Source organism: Sinocyclocheilus anshuiensis, unplaced genomic scaffold (genome assembly GCF_001515605.1).
Source record: "Sinocyclocheilus anshuiensis isolate Anshui unplaced genomic scaffold, SAMN03320099.WGS_v1.1 scaffold627, whole genome shotgun sequence".
Classification (NCBI taxonomy): domain Eukaryota; kingdom Metazoa; phylum Chordata; class Actinopteri; order Cypriniformes; family Cyprinidae; genus Sinocyclocheilus; species Sinocyclocheilus anshuiensis.
This window is the reverse complement of record NW_015549703.1, coordinates 466,390-481,347: the sequence shown is the minus strand read 5'-3', so window position 1 is coordinate 481,347 and position 14,958 is coordinate 466,390. Positions and strand designations below refer to the sequence as shown.

The window sequence follows — 14,958 nt, the reverse complement described above, 5'->3', positions numbered from 1 at the left end:
GAGGGCTCCAGTCCCCAAGTCAAGCCCAGGGAGGGCCACAGTTCCCGAGTTAAGCCTACGGAGGGCCTCTGAATTCTCCCTAAGGATTTTTTTTGGGGGGGGAGGGGGTAGTAGGGGTCCATCCGTGGAGGCCGAGCCGAGTGCCGAGGCCAGGCTCCCCAAGCTCCCTCCTGAACTGTCTGCTCCGCCATGGACCCTGAGCTCCCTGTGCTGCCATGGCACCCTGGACTGCCTGATCCGCCCTGGAGGTATTCCCCGTGTCCCAATCCTGCACCAGCCTCCAGGGTGCCTTCCGGGAGGGGGGAGTAATGTCAGACTCTGTTCTGTGTTTTGTGTGTGTTTTTTTTTTTATCCCCATGTGTTTCTATGCTCATATTTGGTCCTTCCCATTCCTGTCCTTATCATTTGTTCCAGGTGTTCCCCGTTTAGTTCTATTGATCCCAGGTGTGTCTCGTCATCCCTTCGTCATGTCATGTGTATATAAAGTGTTACCTGTTCTTAGTTCGGCGTCCGGTATTGTATATGTCTACCTCTGCTACGTGTGTTTTCCTGGTTCCCTGAATGTAATTAAAGTCTCCTTGTTGATGTACTCCTGGTCTCCTCGTTCCTCGCTATGAGGGAGCACATTAGCACAGTAACGAACGTGACAGTAGCAATGTATGAAGCACAGCTCTCACAGTAGTGAAGTTCTGTTGGTAAAATCTGGAGTCTTTCACCCTCATGAAAAAATTCCCAATCATGTAGATTCCTATTGAAATGACTGGATTTTGTCTGCGAAAATTTGCAGAACATGTCCACTCCTTTAGCCTTGAGAAGAAACAGAGTTTACGTTGGTTACTGCTTCTAGGCAACAATTCAATTTACTTTTTTTGATATAATCACAAATTTTGATTTATATACTGTTATTGTGATATATTGAACAAGTCATTTTATTTCAAATAAATAAATAAAACCTATATATTTTTTAAGATTTTGTTCATACCATCCACTTGTACCTTGGGGGTTAAGAAGGCGAAGAGACAAAAATAATTTTTAAAATGTGCCGCTGGTGGGTTGCAAAAAGGCACCATCGACTGGAGGCTGCTCTGACGTCACGGGCATTGATCCTGAATATGAAACGAAGGCAGTGGGTGAGGAGACTCCCGACTGGAGCTGCTGCCCCCCCCCCCCAAAAAAGGAGTAAAGGTTACTTCCAGTGCTTTAAAATCAGGAATGTTGTACATGAGCAACAGAGTGTTAATATACAATCTTTTATCCTGATGGACGGCAACAACAGCTATCCAAATAGTGTATATTCAGACAGTTTGATTAAAAGAGATGTAATCCAATATATTCAGTCTGCCTGTAAGAACAGACTTATTGGTTTCCAGATCTTCATGAAAATGGACAATTTATCTTTTAATATAAATCTCAGTTCTTCCAAATGTAACATATTTCCCAGTTCCCTTGCCCACATCTCAAAAGTAGGGACAGAATCTGCTTCCCACATCTGTAAGATCTGTTTTTTTTTTTTTTTACAAGTAACATGCAGAGCGAAATGGCCTGTGTTTGATATTTACTACAAAAGGCATTTTCTGCACCTAAAAGTCCAATACAAGGCTCATACTTCAGAAAGATTTTTAAATATACATTTCCAAAATGGCTGAATTTTACTACGACCGTAAAGAATGAATCAGGGTGCCTTCTAATGTTTTACACTTATTACAGAGTGGGGAATTCCTATTGAAATGACTGGATTTTGTCTGCGAAAATTTGCAGAACATGTCCACTCCTTTAGCCTTGAGAAGAAACAGAGTTTACGTTGGTTACTGCTTCTAGGCAACAATTCAATTTACTTTTTTTGATATAATCACAAATTTTGATTTATATACTGTTATTGTGATATATTGAACAAGTCATTTTATTTCAAATAAATAAATAAAACCTATATATTTTTTAAGATTTTGTTCATACCATCCACTTGTACCTTGGGGGTTAAGAAGGCGAAGAGACAAAAATAATTTTTAAAATGTGCCGCTGGTGGGTTGCAAAAAGGCACCATCGACTGGAGGCTGCTCTGACGTCACGGGCATTGATCCTGAATATGAAACGAAGGCAGTGGGTGAGGAGACTCCCGACTGGAGCTGCTGCCGTTGCTGCTGGGCAGGAGAGACACGTTCAGCCTCGGTGCACAACAGAACGAGAAAGTGAGGGGGGGGAAAGGGGGAAAAAAGCAAAACGGGACATAACAGATTTGCCACCTGGCATCCCTCAGTGCAAGGCTCAATAGGACTGACTCATTCTATCTCTCTCACTCAGTCTGTCCATATTTCCCTTCCTCTCTCTCTTTTTGTCTTTCTCCCCTCCCTTCCCCCGAAACGGTGCAGGGTAGTGGTTTCTCTCCCTTTCTCGCTCTTGCTCTCTCTCTCTCTGCTTACCTCTCCACACACACAATCCTTTGCTTGCTGCTGCTGGTTGAGTTTATTATTCTGCACTCTTATTGGTCAACTTTCAAGCGATGGTTTAGAGCCGGCTCTGATTATTTGCCTTTGGGAATCTTCAAGCACTGAGGAGGTGCCGTCTACTAGGTTCTTTTTTCTCAAACGGTTTTTGTTCTGGTGTTAATTTGAGCGGCTGCCTAAACTGAAAGAACAACAGCGCAATATCTGCAGCGGAACAACTTTATAATACAGAATTTAGTTTTTAGGGAGTATGCTCAGAAAAATCAAGGTGTTGAGAGAGAAGTTTTGCTCTCAGAGAAATTTCAGCAGGTGAATTGCCAATCAGCCGGTTACATTTCCTTTCTCAAGTGGCTTTTTCAGCAGTCCAAGCTGGATTCTGATCATGCTACCGATACGATCAGGTCACCACCAGGTCTGAACGTGAATCCCCTGCTCCCAGAAAACGTCACTCCCACCTCAGTTAAACGCAACAAAAGACCAGGATTACTCCAAGCCATGAAGAAAATCTGGTCCAAGAAACGCTTTCAGGTGAGTCCTTGCCTTATTATTCTTGCCTTGCATGTTGACTCATAACTGACTGGGAGTTTGAGTTTGACCCATATGTGTGGGTTTTTGACATTCAGTGAGCTCTGTCTGAGGAAGGCTTGACCCAGTTCCCTCCTTTAGTGCTGTTAGCACTCATTCGCACTCCTCTGCCCCACCCTTTTCTTGTAAACAAACGGCACCCATCTGGCTAATTGCGTGAGGATGATTACAGCTGAATAGGTGAATTTTCCTGGCTCATTAAACCCCATCTTATTCTGATGCATTCTGGGTTAAGCTAGGATTCCACAGAGACAAAGGTGACAGCCCCTTGGGTGCTTTGCTGTCGCCTCTTAAGTGGTCCTTCTCAAGGGATAGGAAATCCAAGATTGTTTATCACAGCAAAGTTTCATTTTGAAACCTGCATTGGATATGGGACTCTTATTGTTAGATTTTGCACCACTACAGAAGACATATGGCAAGTCAGCATGTAGGTTGTTTTCTTGTCCAAGTGCAATAAAACAGAAATGCTTGTAGCAGCAACCCATTTTTCCCTGATGCATATTTCTAGGGATCTGTAGGATCGTAAATTTGACGACCTCACGCTTTTAGTGCATCAACAGGAAGATTTTTACATCAAGACCATCAGCTAAAATGATTACATTTGTAGTCTTTTTTCACTACATTCAATACAACCAAACAGCATCACATCAGCAGGCTATTATTGCACTCCAAAACTAGATGCCTGTTGAAATTCCACTGCCAAGACATTGCTGTGTGGTTGCTAAGGTGTTTTTAGTGGGTTGCTAGGGGGATACTTACTGGTCCAAGACAAAAAACAATCACAAGTTGCTCGATATTTTGGTTCAAACTCATGTTGTTCCAAAACCTGAATGCATTCATTCTTCTGTGGAACACAAGAACAGTCTTATTGGTTTCCAGATCTTGATGAAAATGGATAATTTATCTTTTAATATATATCTCAGTTCTTCCAAATGTAACATATTTCCCAGTTCCCTTGCCCACATCCTAAAATAAATTTTTTTTGCAAGTAACATGCAGAGCGAAATGGCCTGTGTTTGATATTTACTACAAAAGGCATTTTCTGCACCTAAAAGTCCAATACAAGGCTCATACTTCAGAAAGATTTTTAAATATACATTTCCAAAATGGCTGAATTTTACTACGACCGTAAAGAATGAATCAGGGTGCCTTCTAATGTTTTACACTTATTACAGAGTGGGGAAATCATGGGATAAATTTTATGAAGTTGTAATTTAGAATAATGAAGCCTATGAATTACCTTGAACTGAATCAAATTATGTCTAGCATTTACAGAACAAGCTCAATTTCTCAAGCACTCATCCCACATGTTTTCATGAATATTAAAACCCATTTCCTTGTTTTTCCTTGTTTTTTTGAGTGTTATTGTCCACCTTTTCTACCAATAATGTGTAAAAATTTGACACCGTACCACTCGCAAAAAGGAAGATATTTTGATACGTTATTTTGCATACTTTATGCATGCATACATTGAAAGTCAAAGTGGGCGAATGTTCTTTATTTTTGTATTTTGTAGAAAAAGAAATGCATACTGATTTAGAACAGCATTAGGGTGTGTAGATGATAAAAATTAAAATTTTTGGTCAAATTATCCCTTTAAATGGCAAATTGTAATATTATGGCTTGGCAAACACCACTAATGACACTAATGACGATTTCTCTGTAAACAGATTGTCGGGTCAAAATGCAAACCATCCCCTCTGTGGATGGTACATAAAGTGAAAATTAACAATCTGCACACCACCGCTTTGCCATTGGCTGTAAATGCAGTGTCCTTCTTTTGACAATATGTCATTGTGACATTTTACAGGTGAGAGCAGGACAAGCTCTTCCCTCTTCCGCTGAATCCTTGTGAAGATGAAAGGAAAAGTAGGTGTGAAGGAAAGGAGAGGGGGATGGGTGAAAGAAAAAGATAATTGGTTCTTAGTCGGCAGACGGAGACAGGCGGGTGGATGGGGCTGAGATTTAGCTTAGAGACCAGACGGATACTGAACAGGAGTCATAGTTTCAGATGTAGGTTAAATGGTAGTTTCATTTTCTATCCTGTCATTTGAATAATATGTAATTATTTCATCCCTCCATTTGGTGTGTTTTAGGGAGACAGCATATCCCTTTGCTGCTACTAAAGGTAACTAGATTCACATTTCCTAACTGATATACCAGTGCTTGCAAGGCAGCAAAAGAAGATGGTAGATTTTGTTTTTTGTAAATGAGACCGCATCAGTGCTGTTGTTATCACACTCCGCACACATCTTGTTTGCTGTTAGCTGTGTCCAAAACCTGAAAAGTCTTGTTTTGCAGCCAGTATTCTGCAGTATGAAGAGGTGTCTCAAAACAGTCTTTGCATAATCTTGTTTACCAAGAGTTTTTTTCATAGAATCATAGATGACTCCTTTACTACCTGGGATCTCACAATCCTATGTATGTTTGCTTGGTGGAAAGAATAAAAATGGTGTCTGATGGTGAGAAGAATGCTAATTTATCAACTTATGATTCAACTTTTACTGAGAAATAAACACTTTAGTCACTTCAATATTGGCTTGGATTTCTCAAAAGCCCATTTGAATTTGTTCTAGACCATTAAACATGCCATTATGGTTTGAAAGCCAGACTGAAATCAGTTTCCTTAAAAGGTGCCTTCATACAAAAATGCTGTTTGTAAATTAGCTGACTGACTGAAGAGACAGCAAGGCAGTTGCATTTGGTTTCAAATGCAGCCATCATCTTTGTGCATTGACTATAAATTATTAAATATATCCAAGAAAGACAAGATTAATCATAATTTAGTATACAAATGTGAGAAATAAGACCAATTGCCGAGTTATTTTGAAAATCGAGTCTTAAATTCTACTTGAAAGTGAAAATTCTGCACAGCAAGGCACAGTTAATCTCAAATTTCCTAAAGAGCTCTCTTGAAATGCACTGCACAATGTAAAACATACATTGGAAGAAAACGTGTGCTAAAATTTTACCTTTTGTCTGACAAGGGTAGTACCCTCAAACCTATAAATATTTGCCTGATTTACTCCTAAATACTACTTCAATACTAAATACTACCTTAAAACTTCACTTAAGCTACTAATCTGCATTTTATGGGTAGATAAGGCACAAAGGTGTCCCATTGATGGTGCTGCTTCAGTGAGAAACTAAAGGTACAATTTTTCTGACCTTGTAAACTGCAACCAATTGACCATCAATGTAAAACCTCCGATTAACATTAAGCGTTTAGAACGAACCTTTAGCCAGAATGATGTTTGAGTAATATCAATATAGTGACCATATACCAGTGTAGAGGGGCCCGTGAATTACATGAGCTCCCACTGTTTTTTCTAAACCTGCCCTGCTGACTCACAAGCATTAATGAACGCAATAGGTAGCCAAGAGAGATGTGTTCTTTAAGGTGTGAAGTGATTCACTTGCTGCATTGGCAGGAGTAATGAAAAGTTAGACCGGGTGAGATTGAAATAGCCCACTCGCTCAGGGCTGAAAGAGTGGAGTTAGAGCAGAAGGCAGATACCATAACCCAGATTAAATAGTGCCTGGCAGCATTCGTCAGACTTCAGTCTGAGCCTAACCTGTCAACGTATAAATTACCTGGTGACCAAGAAGGTAAAAATGATGCATCAAAACATCTAGTTGTTGCCTAGCTCTTTGATTCATCCAGTATGAATGCCTGTAGTGTGGGCTGACAAGAAAAATAATTTGAGCTCTCCAAGGTGCTGACCACCGGGACTCAGAAGTTTTTGTCTGAAGAATTAGAGTGGCTAGAAAAAGACAACAAAAGCAGCTTTGTTTCATGCAGCTGATGTTGTTTTGGTGCCAACTAATGACTGCATCATATTTTTAAAACATTTTATAGCCCTTTTCTAAAACTATTGAGCTGCCTACTCAGAAAGTTTCAAAAGAGTTTGGCGTTAGCATATTGCTAAGCTAATGATACACACAAATATTTGGTAAAATGTTCAGTTTGAATGGATTTAAGTATTTTATTATGAATATTATTCAGTATTGAATGAAGCTTTTGACATAATTAGCATTTTTCACCAATATATATATTTTTTTAATTGAGCTTATTTTAATGCATTCTGGGATAGATTTAACTGTTTTTGTCCAAACTGTTCTGTTCTGAATTAAATGTAAATATTATTTTTGACATTTCTTCTGATTTGCCCAAAATGCCAACATCTTGGATTATTGTTTTAATTGATCTTGTAATGCATTTGAATTGTGAGGCATTGTAATTGCCTTCATAATGAAGGATACATGCAATTTTGGCCAAAAAAGGTATCTTAGAAAGCAGGATCATTATGGGATATCTAGAACACCGTAACAACCATCCAGAAGACCTCAGCAACCACTTAAATCACTAAAATATTTCAGATCTTAGTAATCTCATAGCAATGCACTGGGGGAAGAACAACCCAGCATTACATGTGCAATCACAATATCTTTAGAAAATGTGCAAATTTAGCTCTAAAAATTAATCAAGCTAATTAGCAATATTCATTTTGTTTTACCAACTAGATATATTATAAACCTGTTAGAGATATGGATATTTCATTTTATCTTTGTTACCATATTGCTATGGACAAAGAGGACTCGATTTAATTTTTGTAATTGGATTAGACCATCATAAAAAATAATTAGTTGTGGAGCCTCGTGTCTTTTTTTTGGTAGCCGTTCTTGATGTTGTCGTACAACATAGACACTGAATGTCAAACGACGAGTGCTTGAGTCCGTGTTTACTTCTGATTGACCCAGTAAGATGAGCGTTGCTCAGCTCTTCACAGCACAGATGGTTGGCTGAAGATACTCCCTCGGTGACCTGCTCACAATCAAAGGAGCGAGTGTGCATTTGGCAGGTCATTTTGGATAAGTGTCAATTTGGGAAATGTAATTGAAGCTTCAAGGGCCCTCTGTTGCTAGCAGCTTTCAGATTTATCATGGGACGAGGAACCAAAGCTCAAACATGTCAACCTCCAAGTCTGCTCTCGGTTCATTTACCATTTAAAGTATAGATTGGGGAATCGATTGTTATGTGGATTCATTGATTTTGTTGTAATTAGTGGTGTTTGATAAAGCAAGCATCCCTATTATTATTGATCATATAGGGATAGCAGTTGAGAATAAATGATTTTATGGTGAATTGTTAGTTTTTAAAGGGAGTGGATGCATAATATTTGTCTAGTGGACATTAAATTGGAGGGGAAAACACTTTTTCAAATGTAGTTTTTGTTAAAAAAAACAATAAATCTAGTTGAATTATTATTGCTTATGTAAGGCATATACTAATGTTACATAAAGTGGGAAATGTACACTTTCTTTAACACAGTTTCTGCCAAGACACACATGTAAATAAATGCTAATGGTGCTTGTAGCAACTCAAGTGTGCGTAGGCTTTGCACATGTAAATAAATGCTAATGGTGCTTGTAGCAACTCAAGTGTGCGTAGGCTTTGCACATGTAAATAAATGCTAATGGTGCTTGTAGCAACTCAAGTGTGCGTAGGCTTTGCACATGTAAATAAATGCTAATGGTGCTTGTAGCAACTCAAGTGTGCGTAGGCTTTGTCAATAGCCATCTTTATGTGTGGACTGACCATAAAATGCATTTGTGGTGGCTGTGTTGTTAGTTTTGAGTTTTGACTAAACAAGGCAACAGAAGAATTCATATCTTTTGCATAATGCATGGCACTTGTGCGGTGAAGTGGAACTAGCCTTTTCGTCCATTAAGATGCCAAACATGGAGGCTAATGACAAATTAACCGGCATCACATGCACATGAATCCTTCTTCGCCTATTAATTATTCAGATGTTTTAATGCCCTGTAAATGTTTTCTTTACAACAAGCAGAAAGAGCTGAGCTTAAGCAAATGAATTTAAATGGCCGACTTGTAATTCCTCTAAAAGTTCATCCACCTTTATTTGCCTTTCCCCTTCACCAGCCCTGCAAACCTCCAGGCACAAGTCTCTGAAACGGATGGCCGCCGTCCTTAGCTAATGCTGTTAGGGAGCAGATTCACAGAAGAAGGGTTTGAAATTACTGGTGCCTCAGTCATTAGGATTTAATTTCTCCCTGTAACTAATGGATTGGGAGTGACAGACAGCCGCTGCCTTATGCATCCTCGCTGTTGCTTCAGTTTACATTCATCCATTGTGAAAACTGAACACAGGTGGAAAGGAAGCTGTACTGGGAAGCTGAGAATCGCATTTCCCACTGAACAAGATGAATTTGTTTAGAAATGGACAAAGAAATTACATGCCTTACAGTATGTTGCTTGAAAACTGGGAATAACAGCTTGTAACAGAATAAGATCAACCATTCCGTAGTCCATTTATGCTGTACTGGAAGCTTTCATACTTGTCATTTAGCAGATGCATTTAATCTAAGGTGACATGCGGGTACACCAACGCAGGGATTGGCAAAAGAAGCTAGCTCAATATTTTTAGCCTCTCAGTGACCAAATGCCCTATATAAGATTTAAAATCTAGGTTAGCAGAGCAGAGACGGACATGTTTTTTTGAAGACAGACAAGTGGCACAAGCGGTAACCATCGCTACATCTCGGTTCTCATTTCAAAAGCGCTCTTGTTAATCTGCTTTGGGGAGATCTGCTGATCTACTGTTTGAAATGCTTGTTTGTCTTGCTCATTTGAAGTCATAATCATACATTTTGAAGCATTCTCTGCAACTAATAACATACCTCTTCTCTCTTTCTCTTTCCAGAAAACCGGACACTCTAACCGAACTTTTGGGCGGTTCACTCATGGTGTGTTTGGCTTTATAGATAACAGGTTATTACAAGAGAGATTTTACGATAACTCTTCAGTCTGTCAGTCATCTAATGTCTAGTCTTTGTTTAAAATCGAGGATGCTTTGGTTTTTCCCTTTGCAATTTGAAAGCGAATGCTGCTGATCTTGCAATATCCATTTGCTAGCAGTCATGGGAAAAATGCAAAATTGAAGAATCGAAGTCACGAGAGTGAGTTTGAATTGAACTGGCGACCACAGGAAGTTAAACTGGAAATTTAATTGTAATGACACGAAGAGGACTGAATTTGAAGACTTTCAACCAGTGTTTAGTATTATTTATATCGTTTCAGAATATTTATTAATATTTTAAATAAGCTTTTATTTTTATATATTCAGTTTTCAAGTGAATTCAGCTGTAGTATTTTTGTGCTTTATTAGTTTAATTAATTAGTTTAATTTCTATTTAGCTTTACTTATATTTAAGTTTTAGTAGTTTGTACTTCAGTAATTAGTACTTTTTGTAATTTTTTAATTTTAGCTTTAGTTAAAAATAATAACACTAATTTCAACATAGGTAATGCATTCTGGGAAATTAAGTAGTGTTACACCCTGGCCCACAAAAGTTAATTAATTTATTAAATATTTTTTATGGATGGCAAATCAAAAATGTATCTCATATAAATGTATAAATACATTTATCAAACTTCAAAGCTTTTAAAACTTTTTTTTTTCCCCCAGTAGCTTTGAACACGACTTTGGAAAGCTTAAAATATGAATTGCATTTTTCCATCGTGTTTGTTACCGCAATTCAAAATAACTTTTGCTGAGTTAAGTTGTTTATGTTTTGTTTTCTGTGTTTAGTTAGCTCCTTGATATCTCGCCCAGACTTCTTGTTTCAGTATGAAATATGTAAACAGCCAACACAAGGCAGAAAACGCTCGTCTTTAATTATGTTCAGCAGTGCCATATGCAACTTGCCAACTTCCAAAATGTGTTTCTAACTTTGAAGTATCACACAAATGTGTGCCAAAACAAAGTCTAAGCCTCTGTAGCATCTGGAGATTGATGATAAATCATTAAGATTTAGGATTTCCATCACTTGATATTCCGAGGCAAGCCCAAAAAGTCATCTAATATCCCTCTGAATATGTTATTGTAATCAATCTCTGAATCAAGGCCCTCCATAACCTCATCAGAGACACCTAGAGGGCGTACTTCAGACGGAGTGTTCAGTTCAGACAAATATGATCTAAATTGTGTGCCCTAAATTGTGCATAAAGTACCTCCGCTGCTGCATTACCTCTGAGAAGCGTTTATTATAAATGACTGCTAATGGGGATATCATTCTGATAATTATAAAATAATTTAGCCTGCGTTATATCAATCTGCACACTCTGAAATATATCTCCTTAATGCAGCATCTATGTAATGCATCCTCAGTTTTAAGTACTGATTGTGCATCTTTTTTATGAATTGTTAGTGTTGTTGAATTGTGTTGCTATTGTGATTTGTAATAAACCATTGTGTTTTTGATTATTATTTCCTCTATTATTGAAGATGTCAGTCAGTGTCAGTGTTGTGTCTGTGTGCTTGGGTTTGAGAAGTCATGCTAGACAGATTGTCTGGAATTGTCTGTCTGCTCGCTCTGATAAAGAGGAGCCTAACAATGAATCAATTCACTTTATGTACGAAGGCACTATAATCTCGGCATCAATAATGCAAAAAGCTTAGCATTGAAGCAATTTATACGAACTGCTGACACTTTTGCACTGATGTGATGAGATTTTAGATGTGGATCCCTATAAAAGCTCTTTAAATTGAAACTATGCCTTAAATAATTAATTAGACAGGCAGAATTAATGTGGATTACTCTCTTTATTACATTCTCCATTGACGATTTTCATTCATGGGAATTCATATTAGTTCCTTTTTATTAGATATGAACCTCATGGATTAAAATGTTGTTTCTGATAATCATTAATAGTTAGAAATACACAGCAGATTATTTACCACAGTAACTAAATTAGCCTTGATCTCATTTAAAAAGGATGATAATTTCATTAAAATTAACTGGCTTAATATATTATACTGTACATGAATGATTGAAAAATATACATTTAAATGCTCAATCCTTATCTCGTCTGAGATGGGAAATATTTGATTTATTAATAACAATATTCAGGAATTTGTTGCTCCTTTTACAAATTTGTACCGGCAGAACGGAGCCCACAGGGCTTTTGATGTGCAAATAAAAAGAGATCCTGCTTAATTAAAATTTTTATTTAATTTAATGTGCAGAGACTTTGTCTTTAACTAACTAAGCCTTTAAGTAAGTCATTTTGCATTTTGATTGGCCTGTTTGACCATCCTTACCAGCTCTTACCATTGTTTGCTCAAAGGAAGTTCAGGAATATATTCGTCTAAACAAAGCAAAAGCAGATGGCAGTGATGTTGTGCACCAAGTACTAGTCAACCAGGACCAGTAAACTGTGCAAATGTGTCCATTCAGCAGTTTGTTGCTGTGTTATCTGTTTTCTGGGATGGGATTCGTCTCTATAGTAACGGTGATGTCTTGTCTGCTTCTTTCCTCTGCCACTATGGAAGCGAAGTTTTCCGCTCCTGTCGGAAGCAAAGTTATGGTAATGTTTGTTTTCATCTTTGGGCTCACTGCAGTGGTTCATCCTCTCTTTCCCCACCAAACACCATTTTTATTTATTCATTTCACCTATCACTATGTGGCAACCCAAATCCTGCTTTGTGATACACTTTTCCTCAAGAAAGGAAAACCTGTTTACTCAAAAAGTCATAGTATGATTTTATTTTATTTTGATATCTTTGATATTTGATAGTTTGATATCTGCTATCATTACAGGTGTTTTTTTTTTTTTTTGGCTTAATGTCGTATTTCTTTGTGTTAGACTCTGAGACTACAGAAGACGAAGCCGCTGAGCCACAAATACCCCTGGAAGCTAAAGAAGGAGCCAGAGGTTTTCAGGATGAGGCAGGTAAATGACACTTTTAAAATGAACTACTATGTCAACCTTTTTTTAAAAACAGTCCTATGTCTTAAAATCAAGCGTAGCGTTAGTTCTGGCAGGTCATGTTAGTCAAGCTATCTAATCATTCATATATAAGGTCCTTCAGTATTATCAGCACTTTTCGCATTGCTCAATAGCTAATTACCCTCCTCCATCCCCAACTCCTCCTCTGTCAGTCGGGATTCAGCCATCTGATTCTCCTTGAATCGGACTAATTCTAAAATGTGTACATAAAATGATTGAACTTTAACAATATCTGCAATACATTTATGTTAGTTCTGTTCTGTTTACCCTGGGGGGGTTATCGCTGCTCTCCCTGCTCTCATCCATGCTAGGCTGCATGGAGGCGCAGGGAGTTCTTGCCCAGAACAGAACCATACCGCCAATCCAAACTGTATGCTAATTGTCAATCATCTTTGACGATAGTGGTCCTGACAGAAATGTATTTTATAGTAGAGCTTGTTAATATTTACATTATAACAGAGACACAACCGTTTGAAGGTTTGGAGTCAGTAAGATTTTATTCTTTTATATAGTAATTAACACTTCTATTTAAAAAAAATATGTACATACAGTATGTTTGAACTTTCTATTCATCAAAGAATCCTGAAAAAATATATCATGCTTACCACAGCACATTATTAAGCAGCACAACTGTTTTCAACATTGATAATAAGAAGAAATGTTTCTTATGCATCATATTAGCATATTAGAATGCTTTCTGAAGGATGTTGTTACACTGAAGACTGGAGTAATTGCTGCTGAAAAATAAACTAAAATAAATGACGTTATTTTTAATTATAATAATTTTTAACTTTATTACGTCTTTTTCTCATTTTTTGATTAAATAAATGCAGCCTTGGTGAGCATCTTCTTTCAAAAACATTATAAATTACCAACCCTAAACCTTTGAATGGTAGTTTATTTATAAGCCCATCAGCCATTAAAGGAATAGTTTCCCCCAATAAAATGAAAATGCTGTCAAACAGAATCAGAAAAACTTTACTGGCCAAGTGTGCTCACACACACGAGGTTTTTTACTGGTTTACAGGAATGAGCAATTAAGTATATTAAATACAAGATACATTGCAAGAATAAACATCTAGAATGAGTAAACAGAAACATTAACAGGTGTGTGCACTGTGCAGTGTGTTTCAACTGTGTAAATATATATCACGTAATGTTCTTTTTTTATTGCATAATGCCCAATATAATATATTAGTAAAAGTAATGGACTGTACAGTAGTGGTTGTTAACAGTTATAGATGGATATGGGAACTTCTTATTCCTGAATGTTCTGGTGCCCAGTGGTCTGTACTGAAGTACAGAAACATCATGTCCTGGGTGTGTGGGTTTTATGGTTTAGTTTTCTTGCCCTTTTCCTCTCTCTGGAGGTGTATAGTTTCTGGAAGGAGGGCTGGTTGCGCACATGTCATTACAAAGCCATAGGCTGTTACTTACTTTTGTGACACACAAAAAGGACAATCTTTTCCATACAATGGCAGTTATAGCAACCATGGCCATACAGCTTCAAAAACAGCATTATACAACTTATTTGCTATATTCCGAGTTCAATATTCAAATCATACGATGTTTGCTGATTTGTTCCCCTTTCATTGATAATCTTCCCCTCCACTGAAGCTCTGAAATCTCATTTGCATTTGCATTCAGATTTAAAAATGGCACGTTGACCAAACAGAACATTGTTTCTCATCTGTGAACATGACGAGCCAGTGGACATGACCTTTTCAGTGAATAATGAGCTACATTTCAGTCTGATCCTCACACAAAGCTATCGTATTGCTTACAAAGACTTGGAATCTAGTGCATGAGTCAGATGGACTATTTTTATAGTTCCTTTGTGGTTTTTATTTGTGATTCATATTTATATTGTGAGGAAGATAGGCCTACTTAAAAAAAACTTTCAACTCTGAGTTGAATTTATTTTAACTAAAAAAGACAAGTAAACAGTCAGTAATAAAATATTAATAGATTAATGACAAGCAATGGCACAAACAAATACAATAACAAGATACAACTAAAATTAACCATGCTTGAAGTTTTTCAGGTAGGTTTAAAGGGATAGTTCACCCAAAAATGAAAATTCTGTCATTATTTACTCACCCTCATGTTGTTCCAAAC

General features: G+C 37.5%; 1 protein-coding gene across 1 annotated transcript in view; it reads left to right on the top strand.

Annotated features, from left to right (window-relative positions):
• spegb (striated muscle enriched protein kinase b) overlaps positions 1–14,958 on the top strand; it is an 87,794-nt gene that overhangs the window by 26,951 nt on the left and 45,885 nt on the right. Inside the window, exon 3 of the mRNA XM_016449924.1 lies at positions 12,697–12,783. Within this exon, the coding sequence (XP_016305410.1) occupies positions 12,697–12,783 (87 nt within the window). The remainder of the gene's footprint in view (positions 1–12,696; positions 12,784–14,958) is intronic.